Source organism: Cololabis saira, chromosome 12 (assembly GCF_033807715.1).
Source record: "Cololabis saira isolate AMF1-May2022 chromosome 12, fColSai1.1, whole genome shotgun sequence".
NCBI lineage: Eukaryota > Metazoa > Chordata > Actinopteri > Beloniformes > Belonidae > Cololabis > Cololabis saira.
In genome coordinates, this window is record NC_084598.1 from 22213764 (window position 1) to 22231953 (window position 18190).

General features: G+C 38.5%; 2 protein-coding genes across 2 annotated transcripts in view; both read right to left on the reverse strand.

Moving 5' to 3' along the window:
* Positions 1–16568, reverse strand: part of LOC133457109 (deoxynucleoside triphosphate triphosphohydrolase SAMHD1-like) — a 77516-nt gene extending 60948 nt beyond the window's left edge. Inside the window, exon 1 of the mRNA XM_061736001.1 lies at positions 16405–16568. The gene's annotated coding sequence lies outside the window, so the exon portion shown is untranslated. The remainder of the gene's footprint in view (positions 1–16404) is intronic.
* Positions 1–18190, reverse strand: part of LOC133456369 (deoxynucleoside triphosphate triphosphohydrolase SAMHD1-like) — a 57805-nt gene that overhangs the window by 28899 nt on the left and 10716 nt on the right. The window contains 9 exon segments of the mRNA XM_061734849.1: positions 10680–10798; positions 11531–11646; positions 11793–11884; positions 11964–12075; positions 12206–12306; positions 12817–12975; positions 14080–14159; positions 15307–15422; positions 15798–15958. Coding sequence (XP_061590833.1) covers positions 10680–10798; positions 11531–11646; positions 11793–11884; positions 11964–12075; positions 12206–12306; positions 12817–12975; positions 14080–14159; positions 15307–15422; positions 15798–15958 — 1056 coding nt within the window.

Below are 18190 nucleotides of genomic sequence, written 5' to 3' on the forward strand. Positions count from 1 at the left end.
GGGAAGGTTTTTTAAGTAAAGGTTTAATTACTGCCACTTTGAAAACCTGTGGTACATATCCTAAGCTTAGGGATAGGTTGATTTGGTCCAGTATTGTCACACCAATAAGAGAAAAAACATTTTTGAATAGTCGAGTCGGGATGGGGTCTAACATACATGTGGTAGACTTAGCTCTATTAACGAGTGAGGTCAGCTCAGGGAGGTCTATAGGATCAAAACAGTCTAGAGACAAGTCAGAGCCTAGGGAAGTCGCTAAAGCTGAAGAAACGCCCACAACCGGCTGGTTGATTTCTTCTCTAATTCTCGTGATTTTACTGTTAAAGAAGCTCATAAAGTCCTCACTACTGAGAGCTGCAGGAATGCACGGCTCAACAGAGCTGTGACTCTTTGTCAGCCTGGCTACAGTGCTGAACAGAAAACGTGGGTTACTTTTGTTATCCTCTATCAACGTTGAATAATAAGCTGTTCTTGCTTTGCGAATGGCTTTTTTATATACTATTAGAATATCTTTCCATTCACAATAGGAGTCTACAGACCTACAAGAGTACCACTTCCTTTCCATTTTACGCACGCTTTGTTTCAACATGCGAATATCTGAATTGTACCAGGGAGTTAAGCTCCTGTGGCTAGAAACCCTCCTTTTCAAAGGAGCAACTTCATCTAAAGCTGAGTGCAACAGATCAGCAGTGTTACTAACAAGAAAATCAACATCAGAGGTAGAACCCAGGTCACTGGCCTCTATTGCTTCAGTAGAGGCTTCACTATTTTCCACTGTCGCAAGACGAGCAACGGTCTCCTTAAATTTAGCAATAGCTTCATCAGACAAACATCTGCTAAAATAATACCTCCTGCCCTGCACTTCAACATCAACAACATTCAATTCCAACGTTATTAAATAATGGTCGGATAAAAGGGAGTTAACAGGTGACACCAACAGACCATCAGTTTCAACACCGTAGGTGAGAACGAGATCGAGAGTATGACCAAAACAATGTGTCGGCCCGCCCACTTTTTGTGAGATACCCATTGATTCTAGAAGAGAATTGAAAGCTAATTTAAGATTATCGCTTTCAACATCCATATGAATATTAAAATCACCCACTATGATGAATTTATCTGTACTGATCAATAATCCAGAAAGGAAATCTGAAAATTCAGACAAAAACTCTAGATAAGCGCCAGCAGGGGGCCGATACACTACCACTAACACAACTGGCTTCTCTGATTTCCAGCTCGGAAATTTCAGACTAAGCGTGAGGCTTTCAAACGTATTATGATTGCACTTAGGTTCAATTTTTGTTTGGAGACTGGAGTTATAAATTGCTGCGACTCCTCCGCCCCGGCCCGTGTTTCTAGGAATGTGATGATTAAAGTAGCCGGGCGGAGTTGATTCATTCAAACTAACATACTCTTCATCCTGTAACCATGTTTCTGTTAAGCAGAAAACATCACTCCTGCTCTCTGTGATTATATCGTTTACTAACAGAGACTTGGAGCTTAATGATCGTATATTTAGTAGTCCGCATCTGATTTTTCGGTCTCTTATTGGTACCAAATGTGCATTGGTTTTAATTTTTACAAGATTATTTTGGTTAACGCCTCTATAACGCCGCACCTGGTGAACTAGTGGAGGGCGGGGAACTGCAACTACTTCTATTTTGCTAGGCACCTGGTTAGAGTTACCAGTTACATCATGTAATCTTATAGTTTTGTTGGCAGGCGTTGGTCCTCGAGAAGCAGCAGAGAAGTGTGTTAAACTACAGCTCTGCATCCTGGCCTGGACCCTGCGATGTCAGGGAGAGGGTCTACAAAGTCACAAACTCAGTTCCATCTTTGATACAGCTTACATACAAAAAAAACCCAACATAACTGGTCTAAAATTACACAATCTATTTAGATAGATATAGACACAGCGGTCTATAACATCATTTCTGAGCTCTATAACAGAGAATAGATTTGGCGGTCTAGTTGACAACAACACAAAGCACATTCAAACAGGCAGGTGGTCAAGGCTACCACATCATTCTGATAAAGAAATTATTTATGAAGGTTACACTGACTCACCAATGGCAGTCGACTCTTCCATAAAACTTTGTACATGCTTAATCCTCTTTTAAAGTTTAGCACTCATCTCCTTCATGGCCGCAAATTTGCCGAGTCGGCATATTGGCTGTAACTGTTAAGGCGGATTTATGGTTCTGCGTTACACGATTTAACGCAGAACCATAAACCAGGCTTTACAGCCAATCAGCGTTGGCTCACAGCCCCGATGCGTTCAGGACAGTTGTAAAGTAAGAATTAGCCTACACTGGCCGCACAATGCACATTTTATCGTAATTATAGCCTACAATTTACGATTATAGATAAACGTATCACACAAAACGGGGCCCTATCATTGGGCCCTATGAGCTTGTGGGCCCGGGGCGCCCGCCCCCCGCCCCCCCTCTGGCTCCGCTACAGGGGGTGGCTATCTCGGAAGAGGAGTGGGACGATGTTTGGTTAAGCTCCACAGGTTGCCTGTTTACCAACAAAGCCAGGGAACTACAATTTAGGGTCATACATAGGCTTCAAATCACGCCGATGAAATGTAATAAGTTCAATCCATTGCTTTCAAAGTACTGTAATAAAGGAAAAATCGCTGATGGTTTGTATTTCCATTGTATTTTTGAATGTCCTTTTATTAATGACTTTTGGAACAAAGTAGTTAAAGAAAGCAACATCATATTTAAGAAAACACTTGCCTTAGAACCTATGTTCTGTATTCTGGGAGTACAATCTGTTCCTTTGAACCTCTGTTCCTCTTCGATGAAACTGCTCAAGGTGCTGCTGTTCAGTGCAAGGAGATGTGTTCTCCTCAAGTGGATTTCGGACTCTGTTCCTACAGTCTCGCAATGGATTCGGTCTGTTAGAACTCATCCCTTTAGCTATTAGCTTCTGGCTCAAGGACAAACCGTTTCTGTTTTTTTCACATCTGGGACCCTTTTCTGGATTATATTGGGGACAACGGTGGTCAAGCTATTCAGAACGGGCTTTATGGTCTAGCTTGGCCTGACATTGAAAGGTACATAAAAAAAAAAAAAGAAAGGTACATGTCCAGGTTCTGATATGTAACACGCTGTTACGCTGATATCATGTTTGATTACCCCTTCTGTCTTTGTTATTACTTATTTATTTACTTGTTACTTATCTTATTTATATTCACTATTTTTTGTAGGTTTTACCCCCCGTTTTTTATTTATTTATTTATTTATTTTTTAATTTAACTTATTTTTTACTCCATGTTTTGGGTGGTGTTTAAAAGAGGGTGCATATTTCTGTAATATTGTTTAATTCTTGACTGTCTGACCCTTTGAAAACGAATAAATATACTTTATAAAAAAAAAAAGTAAATAAGTAAGAAAATAAATAAATAAATAATGAAACCTTTAAGAGGAAATTAAGAACAATAAAATGACATAAAAGAATAAATAAGTAGTGCTAAAAAAGTAAAAGGGGACTTGGTTAAAAGCGAAATTAAAAAGGTGAGTCTTGAGCCAGCCTTTAAGAGCATGGACAGACTCTGCGGCCCTGTGGCCCTCCGGCAGGCTGTTCCACAGGCGTGGGCCATAAAAGTGAAATGAGGCTTCACCAAAGGTTTTGGTTCTAACGTTGGGAACAGATAAAAGACCAGTACAGGAGGATCTCAGGCTCCGCGAGGGCCGATATGTTAAAAGCAGGTCTGAGAGATAAGAAGGCCCAAGGCCGTTAAGACACTTAAAAACAAGTAAAAGAACCTTAAAATCGATCCTGAAGCGTACAGGGAGCCAATGCAGCGATTCTAAAACTGGTGTAATGTGAGCCCGCCTTCTGGTCTTCGTCAGCACGCGTGCTGCTGAATTCTGGAGCAGTTGGAGCTGACATACTCTTTTTCGGAAGACCAGAATGCAGGGCATTACAGTAATCTAACCTGCTAGAAATAAAATGCATGCATTAGCACCTCTGTGCTGGCCAGAGAGAGAAACAGGTGGACTCTGGCTATATTCTTAAGATGGTAAAAACCTAACTTTGTGGTGTTACTGATTTGTGGAATAAAAGTAAGCTTAGAATCGAAAAGGACGCCCAGGTTTCTCATGCACTGTGGGGTTTTAAAATCATTACATTTTGGTAAAAGTTTATCTGTCTTGCCTTCAGGACCAATAACTAAAACCTCTGTTTTGTCCTGGTTGAGCTGTAAGAGGTTCTCTGCCATCCATGACTTGATATCTAAGATACAGTATAAAAGGGAATCAATAGGCCCTGTATCATCAGGAGACACGGCAATGTACAGCTGTGTGTCATCAGCGTAGCTGTGGAAGCTGATGCCGTGTCTCCTGATGATGTCCCCAAGTGGAAGCATGTAAAGATTGAAATATTGGACCTAAAATTGAGTTAAAATTAAAGTAAGAGGGGAAGAACTTACCAGTACGTTCGAGTAATCACACATCTTCTGATCTTCAAGGTTCAACTTAACCAGTTCTTTTTTGAGAATCTTAATTGTCTCCTAGGGGATAGAATATTATTTTTTGGTCATTATTATTTTTGTTTTATTGCTTTAATGCCATTTTCATTCTCTTTCTTTCTATTGATACTTTTGCTTCCGTTTGTTCTTCTGTTTTTCTGTCTTTTTTAAGGGGGAGAGGGACAATAAATATATTTATTCCTTCTTAGCAACATGCAGACAGAAACATGGTATTTTAAAAGAGAAACTGTGTTTTGCCTATTCAGTCACTCCACAAAATTATGGTTTAATGTAATATTTAATGACATCATGGCCAATAAGGCAATACTGATACTGTAAGTTGGAGAGAGTCCAAACATATCCTAAGTGGGTGTAATAAACCACTCCTTGTTGGGAAAAAGGGGATCACCCTTGCTAGAATGGTTGAAAATAAAAAACACAAATTCCCTACAAAACCCCCAACTCAAACTTATTTCTTTGCTCTGACTGGAAAAGGAAAAAAACAAACATTAAAAAAATGAACAATTAGGACCCATCTTGACCCATCTAGGAGTAAGCATAATGACAGGAAAAAAGGGGTCCCATACATAACTCATGTAATTAAAGGTTTTAAGAAAAGTGTAGTAAAGGTAAGAAGAGAAGAACTTACCAGTACTTTTGAGTAATCATGCATCTTCTGATCTTCAAGGTTCAACTCAGCCAGTTCATCTTTGAGTCTCTTAAATTCCCCCTAGGGGATAGAAGATTATTTTATGATCATTATTATTTTGTTTTATTTTTTAATGCAGCTTTTATATTCTTTCTTTCCTCGGATACTTTCGCCTCCGTTTGTCCTTCTGGTGTTTCTGTCTTTTTCGTTCAAGTAAGGGTGATAAGTGAAATGGACAATAAATAGATTTATTCTTCTTAGCAACATGCAGACAGAAACATGATATTTTAAAAGAGAAACTGTATTTTGCCTTTTCAGTCACTGCACAAAATAATGGTTCAATGTAATATTTATTTAAACGTATGGAAAGTGGGGGTACTAACCCACTTCTTGTTGGAATAACAGGGATCATCCCTTGCTAGAATGGCTAGAAAAAACACTAATTCCCTACAACACCCCCAAATCAAACGTTTTTCTTTGCTCTGAATGGAAAAGGGAAAAACAAACAAACAGATTGAAAAAAAAAAAAAAAACAGGGGGCACGGTGGCGCAGCTGGTAGTGCAGCCGTCTCACAGCAAGAAAGTCCTGGGTTAAATTCCCGCCGGGGACGCTGTGGGCGCTGAAGTGCGTGTTAGTTCCCCCATGACTTCAGTGCCCACGCCCTGGGTTGGTGAAAGGGCCTTTCTGTGTGGAGTTTGCATGTTCTCCCCGTGTTCCCCTGGGTAGCTAGTGTGAGCTACCCTCACAAAAACATGCACACAGTCCTGGGCTACACATGCCCCCTCTGGCCAACCGGGGCGCCAGATGGGGTGGGGAGGATCCGGCCGGAATAACGTGATCCTTCCACGCGCTACGTTCGGCCGGAGAAGCCCCACCCTGTCTGGTGAAAAGATGCGGCCTGCTCACTCCTCAGGTTAAGAAGGAGACCTGAGCTCAGTGCTGGGCCCTCCCGGGGTTGGTAGAGGATGGCAATGCCCAGGACTGTCAGTAGGTAGGAGCACGGGGTGGTAAAAAAATGGGAAAAAAACCGGGGTAAAAATATTTTTAAAAAAAAGAAAAAAAAAAACAATTGTGACCCATCTAGACCAATCTACGAGTAAGCATAATGACAGGAAAAAAGGGGTTCCATAACTCACGTAATTAAAGGTTTTAAGAAAAGTGTAGTAAAGGTAAGAAGAGAAGAACTTACCAGTACTTTCAAGTAATCCTGCATCTTCTGATCTTCAAGGATGAACTCCAGTTTATCTTTGAGACTCTTAATTGTCTCCTAGGGGATAGAATATTATTTTTTGCTCATTATTAATTTTTAATTATTCATTTTGTTTTTTCCTTATTTTAATGCCACTTTTATTCTCTTTCTTAGCACTGGTATTTTCTTCCCTTTTTTTTCTTGTTTCAAGTAAGGGTGATAAGTGAAAGGTACAATAAATCGATTAATTCCTTCTTAGCAACATGCAGACAGAAACATGGTATTTTAAAAGAGAAACTGCATTTAGCCTTTTCAGTCACTCCACAAATTATGATGTATTGTATAGGACTTGGTCGTCTTGACGTCATCGGCGTCGGTTGTGCAGAACTGCGGCAGTAAGTCCTCGTCGGAGCTCCACTCTTTAGTAGGGATTTCATATGGATCCAAACCGTTAATAATCATTATTTTCTCCATATACCGGTCCCTGGCTTCCTTGTTTAAGGTATCCCGGTAAATTCCAGTTGCTTTCCGGCATTTTAATATTTTTTTTTTGCGTTCACTTGGTGCTACTACACTACTACACTGCTGTTTGTTTACACTCACAACGCTGCCAAAAAGGCAGCCGCATCCCAGAATGCAACTTGGCGACCAAGCCCTATTATTTAATGACATCATGGCCAATAAGGCAATACTGATACTGTAAGTTCTAGAAATTGCAAACATATGGGAAGTGGGGTTACTAAACCACTCCCTGTTTGACAACCCAGTCTCACATCAAAATGTGAAATAACAACGATTGTCCACAGTACAAAACGTATTAGTTTCACAATGATGCCTCTCAAATTGTGACATGTTCAAGTTTTTCTTTTCCTATTATTTTCTATTGGCCTGCCGAAAAGTCATGTGAAAATAAAAACATGGTTGCCATCCTTGTCTTTGTCAGTGGAAAATGCATTATTTTAAGGTAGTTTCGTCATATAAAAGCGTTTTGATCATATTTTTTGCGAGAAATATTATTATTATTATACCTTTTGTTTGGCAACAAATTAATTAATTTTATGGTGCTTGCAGTGTAAAAGCAACCTATAAAGTAAAGGCCTGTGATATAATATACTACACTTTTTTTCTTTTTTATTATAAATATACTACACCCATAATTACACCTACAGTCGCATTATCCAACATCAACATAATGATGACGTAATGAATTTAGCAGCTTGTTAGCTGACTCAAGGCAAAAAAGGACCCCTTAATTATATTATAATAAAAGGGACTTATATAATTATAGTTATATTATATATATATATATATATATATATATATATATATATATATATATATATATATATATATATATATATATATATATATACACACACAAATACTATTATTATTAATATTGATTAACTAAAATTCCTTTGCTGAGGCATTCTCAAGAGTTTTTTCACTGTTAGTCTCTGACAGGGAAATACAGTACATCAACAACTTTTACACATTTTGCTGCATTTAGATTACATTTGTTGTTGAGTCAAACTGCAGAGACTGTAATTGTCTTGACGCCAGCAGCAATATTAATTCAATTCAATTCAATTTTATTTATATAGCATCTTTTACAACAGAAGTTGGCTCTAGGTGCTTTCCTGAGACCCAGAACATGACCCTTGAGCAGGGTCATCACATAAACATAACAGGCAGGTATGGCAGGTAAAAAACTAGGTAAAAAACTACCCTAGTGGGAAAAAAACCTTAAGCCAAACAGTGGCAAGGAAAAACTCTCCTTTAGGAGGGAAGAAACCTTGAGCAGGACCTGGATCATAAGGGGGAACCTTCCTCCCTACTGACCTTTGAACCTTAACCCTAGTGCATGTTTGAAGGCTTGTAATTCAGCAACAAGCGGGGCTACAGACATGGGACCAAGTGTTATAGAATGCCCTTGACCTCAGCTATCATATGTCAACATATGACAGATGAGGGGGTGCTGTCATATAGGTAAAATATGGTTAAATTAATTTTCACCAATTAAACAATTAGATATTTAAACTAATCAGCACCAGAGTTTTAGTTCTTCAGGGTTTTTTTTGTGTTGGAATAACGGGGATCACTCTCACTAGAATGGGTAGAAAAAACACTAATTCCCTACAACACCCCAAACTCAAACTTTTTCTTTCCTCTGACTGGAAAAGGAAAAAACAAACAAACAGATAAAAAAAAAACAATCGTGACCCATCTAGACCCATCTAGGAGTAAGCATAATAACAGGAAAAAAGGGGTCCCATAACTCACGTAATTAAAGGTTTTAAGAAAAGTGTAGTAAAAGTAAGAAGAGAAGAACTTACTTTCAAGGCGTTAGGCACCGTTGGAACTTTAAGGATCGACTCCAGTTCATGTTTGAGACTCTTAATTGTCTCCTACGGGGACAAAATATTATTTTTTGGTCATTATTATTTTGTTTTATTGTTTAAATGCCATTTTTATTCTCTTTCTTTCCTCTGATACTTTCGCCTCCGTGTGCTGTTCTGGTTTTTCCGTCTTTTTCATTCAAGTAAGGGTGGTAAGTGAAATGGACAATAAATAGATTTATTCCTTCTTAGTAACATGCAGACAGAAACATGGTATATTAAAAGAGAAACTGTGTTTTGCCTTTCCAGTTACTCCACAAATTATGGTTTATTGTAATATTTAATGACATCATGGCCAATAAGGCAATACTGATACTGGAGGCTCTAGAATGTGCAAATATATGGAAAGTGGGGGTAGTAAACCACTCCTTGTTGGAATAACGGGGATCACCCTTTCTAGAATGGGTAGAAAAAACAAAAATTCCAATACAAAACCCCCAACTCAAACTTTTTTTCCCCCCTCTGAATGGAAAAGGAAAAAACAAACAAGCAAATATAAAAACAAAAAATGGTGACACATCTAGACCCATCTAGGAATAAGCATAAGATAGGAAAAAATGGGTCCCATAACTCACGTAATTAAAGGTTTTAAGAAAAGTGTAGTAACGGTAAGAAGAGAAGCACTTACCAGTACTTCCAAGTAATTATGCACTGTCGGACCTTTACTGATGTTCTTCAGGTCTTTTTTGAGACTCTTAATATACTCCTAGGGGATAGAAGATTATTTTTTGCTCAATATAATTTTGTTTTATTGTTTTAATGCCACTTTTATGCTCTTTTTTTACCTTTTTTTCCACCTCATTTTGCTCTTCTTGTCTTTCCTTTCTCTTTTTTCAAGTAAGGGGGATAAGTGAAAAGGATAATGAATAGATTTATTCTTCTTAGCAACATGCAGACAGAAACATGGTATTTTAAAAGAGAAACTGTGTTTTGCCTTTTGAGTAACTCCACAAAATGATGGTTTAATGTAATATTTTATTAAATCATGGCCAATAAGGCAATACTGATACTGTAAGTTCTAGAGAGTGCAAACTTATGGAAAGTGGGGGTACTAAACCACTCCTTGTTGGGAAAAAGGGGATCACCCTTGCTAGAATGGGTAGAAAAAACACTAATTCCCCACAAAACCCCCAACTCAAACTTATTTCTTTGCTCTGACTGGAAAAGGAAAAAACAAACAAACAAATATAAAAACAAAAAATGGTGACACATCTAGACCCATCTAGGAATAAGCATAAGATAGGAAAAAATGGGTCCCATAACTCACGTAATTAAAGGTTTTAAGAAAAGTGTAGTAACGGTAAGAAGAGAAGCACTTACCAGTACTTCCAAGTCATCATGCACCGTCGGACCTTTAGGGATCACCTTCTTAGCAACATGCAGACAGAAACATGGTATTTTAAAAGAGAAACTGTGTTTTGCCTTTTGAGTAACTCCACAAAATTATGGTTTAATGTAATATTTTATTAAATCATGGCCAATAAGGCAATACTGATACTGTAAGTTCTAGAGAGTGGAAACATATGGAAAGTGGGGGTACTAAACCACTCCTTGTTGGAATAACAGGGATCACCCTTGCTAGAATGGGTAGAAAAAACACTAATTCCCCACAACACCCTGAACTAAAACATTTTACTTTCCTCTGAATGGAAAAGGAAAAAACAGACAAACAGGAAAAAAAAACAATTGTGACCCATCTAGGTGTAAGCATAATAACGGAGAGAAAGGGGTCCCATAACTCACATAACTAAAGGTTTTGAGGTTTTTGTTGGAATAACAGGGATCCCCCTTGCTATTCCCTACAACACCCCCAACTCAAACCTTTTTCATTGGTCTGACTGGAAAAGGAAAAAACCACAAAAAAAAATAAAAAACAAACAATTGTGACCCATGTTTTTAGATGATCAGATCAATAGCTGTCTCCAGTCTGTTATAATACCGGTACTGAATGACCCACTACCTACCTTAGCCTCACCCACAAATGTATACAGGTCTCGAGAGATGATCCTCTGTATAATCTGTCTCGCCTGTTTCATGCCTTCTCCCTTACAAGTAGGATCCTGTATTTTGGCCAAGACTTCATCTACGCAGGTAACACAGAAGAAGAATTGAACTCGTCATTTAAAACAAACCAACCAACAAACGATAAAATGTTTTGTATCTCATTAAATTGTTATGATATATATGAAAAATTACTCTAATACACGCAACATTTATTTCTCAAGCTATAATCATCCATACATATTCATCAGGGATGAGAATTGTAAAACCTTTGGATCAGGTTCATGACCCGATCACCAGCCAGTCACCGTCAACATTAAAACTATTACTTCTAATCTAAAAGTCCCTTTTATGCCTCCGTGCTACTCTGATCTATCAGGGCATAGAGTCAGAGTCTGTGTGATTGTTTTGTGGTATAATACACCAGAAATTTGGGGGCAAATCTTTGGGGTAGTATGGTCGTGCATCTGTGATCTTGGTTTCATTGGCACAAATCACTGATGTCCAATCAGATTTTGCCTCAAAGAAATGCCCATGAACAATGTTTTTAAGCAGAACATTGAATTAGACTTGCTGTCTCTTATTGTCCTTAACATCAGCTCAGTCTGATCTGACTTCCACAGACCTCCTTCCTGATCCCTGCAACCTGCATTTGCCTTTCTGTCACCAAAAACCTCGAATTAACTTTTACAAACTGTCTGTTATAGGCAGGACATGTACTGTGGTACATGTGTATAGATATAAATACATGAACCAAAGTACATGTATTTATTTGACCAAACATGTAGCAGATTTCAATCCACCGTCCACTGACCTGTCAGCTGGGTGTAGGCCTCCATGTCATCTTTGGCTTCAGAGAGAGAGAACATCTTCCCATCTGAGCCTTGGATTTTGATGGATTTATCTGCTTTTAAGAGGGCATCGCAGATCCTGGATAGAAAGACACAACATATTCTCTCCTTTGGGAAATTTATTACATAATTTGGAAGAATTTGTGAGGCAAACATACTTTCATTAAACAGGACACAATGCTTTTTGCTGTATAGCGCACCAAAATGGGAAGAGTAGTGACTCACATAATTTGAATATTCTCGTTCACTTTGTGCTGGCAAGCTCGTCTGTGGATACAATACCTCATGTGGAACAGGTCATACAGATTTCCCACTTCCTGTGAAAAGTATTGCTTATGATTTAGTGACAGATGAGTGTGTTGGTTTTTATAAATTTGACAAAGCTAGGATCAACACCTTGTCTCTGGAGCAGATGTGTTTCTTGTCATCCTCACACACACACACTCTGGCTAACATGATGAAACGCAGATGGTCAAAGTTTTTCTGGATCCCGAGGTGGTGACAGTCCCTGGGAAAATACAGAGTGAGGACATGGTTGACTGTAAATCAATCTGTTATGATAAAAGTCTTCTGTAATTCTCCAGGAGAAGAAGTGCAGAAATGTGTCTCAGAAACTATTTGTTTTAGATAAACTCCACCTGGCAAAGTAGTCAAACTTGTCCACATCGATCCCATTCAGCTTGTTTGCCACAATTTCGTAGAAGAAGGACTTTTCTACAGGACGACCTTTGTACGGCCACTATAAAAGAAAAAAACAAAACTGTAGAACCAGCTCAACTGACCTGTTTTTCACACACTATCTACTCTCGAGTGAGTTATGATATTGTGCACTGGAAACACTAAACTAGCATGTAGTTTTGTGGTCTACATTTACTCAACAACTCCTGTCCCACAGACTCTTTCAAAGTCATCTAGCATGCTATATATGTGATATGTTGGTGAGCTTTATAACCGATAAATGGTGTACCCTGATTTACTTTGCCACAATAATCCCAATCTAATATTTATTAGAAACTATATATTTCAGAATGGTGCAAAATTTTAAAGTTTTAAAAAGTTAAAGCGTGGACAACAGGGTAAGTGTCAGACATAACGCTGCTGACAGATCGACAGGTACCTCCTCGCCTTCCTTTCCAGCGATCTGCTCCTTTCTTTGATCAGCATTCAGATCCTGCAGACATGACAATGGAGTCCAGGTGTTAGATTGAATTTCTAACAAAAAAAAGTAACTGATTGATCTTTGCAATACTCATACAGGGTTTTCAGATGTTTTCAAAGGCTCTCCATAGATGAGCTCTTTAATAAAGTCCATGTCTATTTCCAGGTCCAGTCCATATTTTTCCATCTCAGGTCTCAGACGATTTGTTTTCACCATGTACTCAAACATTTTAAAGGAGTTATCCTCATGCTGCAAGAAACACACAAACTCATATTTTAAGGGGACAACTTGTAAAAAGTACGTCAAATCAATATCTAGACCATATTGATCCCCTGTGGTGACCTCTGCCAAGATATAGCTGAAAGAAGTTGACATATAGATATAGAGGTCTTCCAGTGGTATAGCAGTGAACACTATTCAGCTTTTTTCTTTGTGTGTTAAAAATGTGTAAGTAACGGGCACAGTGGCGCAGCTGGTAGTGCAGCCGTCTCACAGCAAGAAGGTCCTGGGTTCAATTCCTGCCGGGGACGCTGTGGGCGCTGAAGTGCGTGTTAGTTCCCCCATGACTTCGGTGCCCACACCCTGGGTGGGGTTGGTGAAAGGGCCTTTCTGTGTGGAGTTTGTGTGTTCTCCCCGTGTTCCCTTGGGTAGCTAATGTGAGCTAACCTCACAAAAACATGCACATAGTCCTGGGCTATACATGCCCCCTCTGGCCAACCAGGGCCCCACATGGGGTGGGGAGGATCTGGCCGGAATAACGTGATCCTTCCATGCGCTACGTCCGGCCAGAGAAGCCCCACCCTGCCTGGTGAAAAGAAGCGGCCTGCTCACTCCTCAGGTTAAGGAGGAGACCTGAGCTCAGTGTAGGGCCCTCCCAGGGTTGGTAGAGGGAGCAATGCCCAGGACTGTAGCTTAGGTAGGAGCACTCAGTGATTTAATGGGAAAAAAATCGGGATAAAAATATACAAAAATAAATTAAAAAAATTGAAGTAAAGTGTAGAATTATATGTTAGAAAATACATCTGGATGTTTTTTTATGCTACTTTGTCAACTACTGACTTCTATGATCTTCAACTTCAAGTTCAACGCCAGTCTGCCCCAGGGCAGCTGTGGCTACAAAACGTAGCTTACCACCACCGGTGAGAATGTGTATGAATGAATAATGGTCTAAGTGTAGCACTTTGAGATTCATTGAATGTAAAGTGCAATACAAGTTAAATTCATTATTATTATTATTATTATTAAGTTATATTTTATACAGTAAGTGACATTTCTTAATGCAACTCCTGCCTTTTTAAAAATAAGGTTTTTCAGTTATTCTGTTCATCACATGATAGTTTGATGCATTTTTACCTTCCATTCATTAGATGAATCCTCCCCATTGGCCCGTTTGATAAACATCTGGTCATACAGATGAGAAAAGGGTCCATGTCCTTGATACAGCAAAATAAATGTGAAAAAACAAACAAACCCAAACCTTTGTTAATTTGCAAGACCTGCAGAGTAAATTGTGATTAAATCTGATCACATTAATGCTATGAGAGATGGGTCTGAAATCCCAAACACACCTTTGTATTAAACACATGTAGTTACTTTTTGAATGATTACATTTATATGGTTTTTGGGTCACATACGAAGGGGGCATTTTTGCGGCATCTGTATCATCAGTGGATTCAAATTCCAGTCGGCATGTGAATATGATTAAACTATAACAGCTTTGTGACACAAAAACAGCAAGAAAAAACAAAATATAAGAACCGATGACTGCATATACCAGATTAACTTAAATAAATATGTATTGCGTCATCAATAACTTACTTCTAAAATTAAGTTCGGTGAGTAAATCCAATTGTGAGGTTTTTATTAATTAAATCAACCTTTTTTGAAAGAAAATAAGAAGAAGAAGAAGAAGAAGAAGAAGAAGAAGAAGAAGAAGAAGAAGAAGAAGAAGAAGAAGAAGAAGAAGAAGAAGAAGAAGAAGAAGAAGAAGAAGAAGAAGAAGAATATAAATGTTTCAAAAGGGACCACATTGCCACAAAGCCATTGAAGTCCTTTTACACAGTTCAATAGAAAACAAACCGCTGAATTGTACAACATAAAGTTGTTGAACTAGTTGCCCCCTAGAGGACAACTACGGGTCCTGCTGTCACAGTCTTTAACATTGTGGGAGACAATACTCTCTCGCTCCTCCACATGTTCTCACTACTGCCATCTGTTGGACCCTATAGATCCCTAAAGAGCATTCCCTCTAGACTCAGGAACACCCAAAGAAATATCTATAGTTACATTTCATTAAAGTATTGCACAGTACTACAGCACTTTAATTTGTTTAACCTGTTGCATCAACATATATCCTTGCTGGTTTTGTAAGTGTCAATGAGTCTTATGGTGCTTTGGTGTAGTTCTTCTAATTTTGCTGAATACATCTGTTAATGTGTCTGTAAAGAACACCTGGTGTGTCTTGCAGTTCTTGGTGATCAGATATTCTTGGTGCTATACTCACCATGCTGTTATTTAAAATTTTTGAAGTTTGATTTATACTTGTTCCTCTACTAGTGAATAACGGTGTGTATCACTTACCCAGATCATGGCAAAGACCTGCAATCTGCACACAGAGGACGTCTCTGTCAGTAATTTTGAGATCTCTCTGCCTTGACTGTAGGGCTTTGACCAGCTCTCCTGCCAAGTGCGCCACCCTGTGTCATCAAATATAAAACATGCACGCACGCGTCATAATAATACAGACGTTGAGTTAGATAGTTTTTGAGGCTTTAATGCTTTTTTGAACCTATTTTTCTTTCAAAAGGCATTTTCTGTCTTACTGTATAAAATCATATTTGCATTAGAAAAATAAGCAATTGGAAAAATAAACAATCTAAAAAGTACATGAAAAACATCACGTGGAGGATGGTAAAAAAAACAACACTTAATTTACTCTGAGTGATAGGATATGTGACATTTTCTTCCTATTTGTCATCACTTTGATTTTTGCTTCACGTGACCAGTGTTGTAGTCAACCAGCTCAGCAGGTTGCACTGGTGAAATATCTCTCTGAAAACAAGAAAACATACCCAATTGAGTGTTCAAATCGGTTGTGGGATGCTCCAGGGTAAACAAAATAGGCTCCACCCATCTGCTTGATATTTCGTAGTCTCTGGAACTGCGGTGTGTCGATGATTTTGACCAGAAGTGGGTGCAGCTCAATGTGACCATGGATGGGATCATTAAAAATCTGTCAGCAGAAAATAAAACAAAACATAGACATAGACATCTCAATCCAATGTTTATACAGAAACTATAAAGAAATACTGTAATTCTCCCAGTGGGTTTCTGGGCTTATTTTACTGCAGTTTTCTTTATTTTCTGTTAATTCAGCATCAAATTTCATTCTTTCAGAAGTCTACTAATGAGCCAAATATACTGTATTTGTTTCTCTCATACATTTAAAATAGCTTATCTTGAGAGTTGTGAATATGTTGCACAATGGATGGTTAGAGTTAAATCACCTTGCCAACAGGGTTTTTCTTCCTCCGGCTCATGATTGAATTGAGTTGAGTTGGATTTCCTTAAGGGAAAAAAAGAGAATTTCAGAAAATTAAGAAAAATAAAAAGTAAGAAAAACAACAACAAATAAGTAAAAATTAAGAATACAAATTGATCTGATTTGAGAATACTTACTTTATTCCTGTCTTCTCCAAATAACTGAGTTGATGAAACTGCTGAGGTTTGAGTGAGATAATTCAGATGCCTCGTACCTACAACGTTCCCTAGTTGACGACAGCTGATCAAAGCAGAAAGGTGCCAAGACTTTGAGAGCTGGGATGGCAACAGCTTTTATTGCTGATGGCCACACCTATAAGGACACTATCCTCTCACTTTTTATCCTGACCACACACACACACACACACACACACACACACACACACACACACACACACACACACACACACACACACACACACACACACACACACACACACACACACACACACACACATACACACACACACACAAAGGAATTCTGACTTTGGCTTAGAATTCATCATAAAACATATACAATTATAATGGATTCTTTAACGGGGAGCCAATGGAGTGAGGCTAACACAGGAGAGACGTGGTCTCTCTTGTTGATTCCTCTCAGCACTCATGCTGCTGCATTCTGGATCAGCTAGAGCTTATTCAGTGAATTACTTGGACATCCTGCTGTTAATACATTATAGTAATCTAGTCTAGAAGATACAAATGTGTGAATTAGTTTTTCCAAGGTCAAGGTACATCAGGTAACCGAGGAAAAAGTGAGTTGTTGAAAATAGATAATAAAAAATCCCAACTGCATGCATATCGTCTGTAGTTTTTAACAAGCCGTAAAGCTTCTGGGAGAATGTCCTTTGGACAGATGAGAAAAAACTGGAGCTTTTAGAACCATTGCAGTGAGGTTTCTGGTTTGAACAATGTCTGTAGACTCGTGTTCTTGATACACCAGCATCCCTACAAATCCATCTATGTTGTGTGAATTGATTACTTTTGGTCCCAAACATGACCCATACCGAGGTTTAGAATCAAGAATGAATTTGTTGTTAGTGCATGTAATTACCTTTCTTGTAGAGCAGCTTGATGGAAATCACTGAGTAAAAGACACTTGAGAGCCGGTTGGTGGTTTAGAAATGGTATTTAAATCATGAGGAAAAAGAATGATCTGATCAGCTGAGTCACATCAGTCTTGACAAACCTGCATGCCTACAAATCTATGCACGTGAGGTTTCAATATCAGTTATACTGACATTTAAAAGTATGTTTATTGACAGAGTACACTACATGGGGAAAAGTCAAATTGAAACTTTGATGTATTATACTACTGTATAATTAATATTTATACCATTGTTTATCAGCAAGGTATCTGCTTAAAATAAGATTGGATTTTATAGGGTTAGATTTATTGGACTAATTGGTTTTATCGGCATTTTTAAGCAGTACTATGAACACATATGAATCGTTTTCATTCTAACTTTTCTCTTTGGATAAAGGTTTCTACACTAACTGCAGTTACAAAATAATCCTTATACTGCACCAATGTCCACACTGATTAGATCTCTTTCAGTCACTTATCTCTGAATGAAATAATTCAATCAAATTTTTTTTATACAGCATCTATTACAACACATGTTGTCTCTAGGCGCTTTCCAGAGACCCAGAACATGATCCTCGAGCAGTTATCACATAAAGAATGGCTGGTAAAAACTCACTTAGTGGGAGAAAAACATTAAGCCAAACTGTGGAAAGGAAAAACTCCCCTTTTGGAGGGAAGAAACCTTGAGCTGGATCACAAGGGGGGATCCTCCTGCCCAAGGCCAACTGGGTAATGCAGGAAAAGGGAGATCAGAAAGAGAGAATGAAAACAGAGAGAGGAGGGACACAGACACAATGGTTAGCTGGTGCACTACAGTGATGACTATATAAACATATT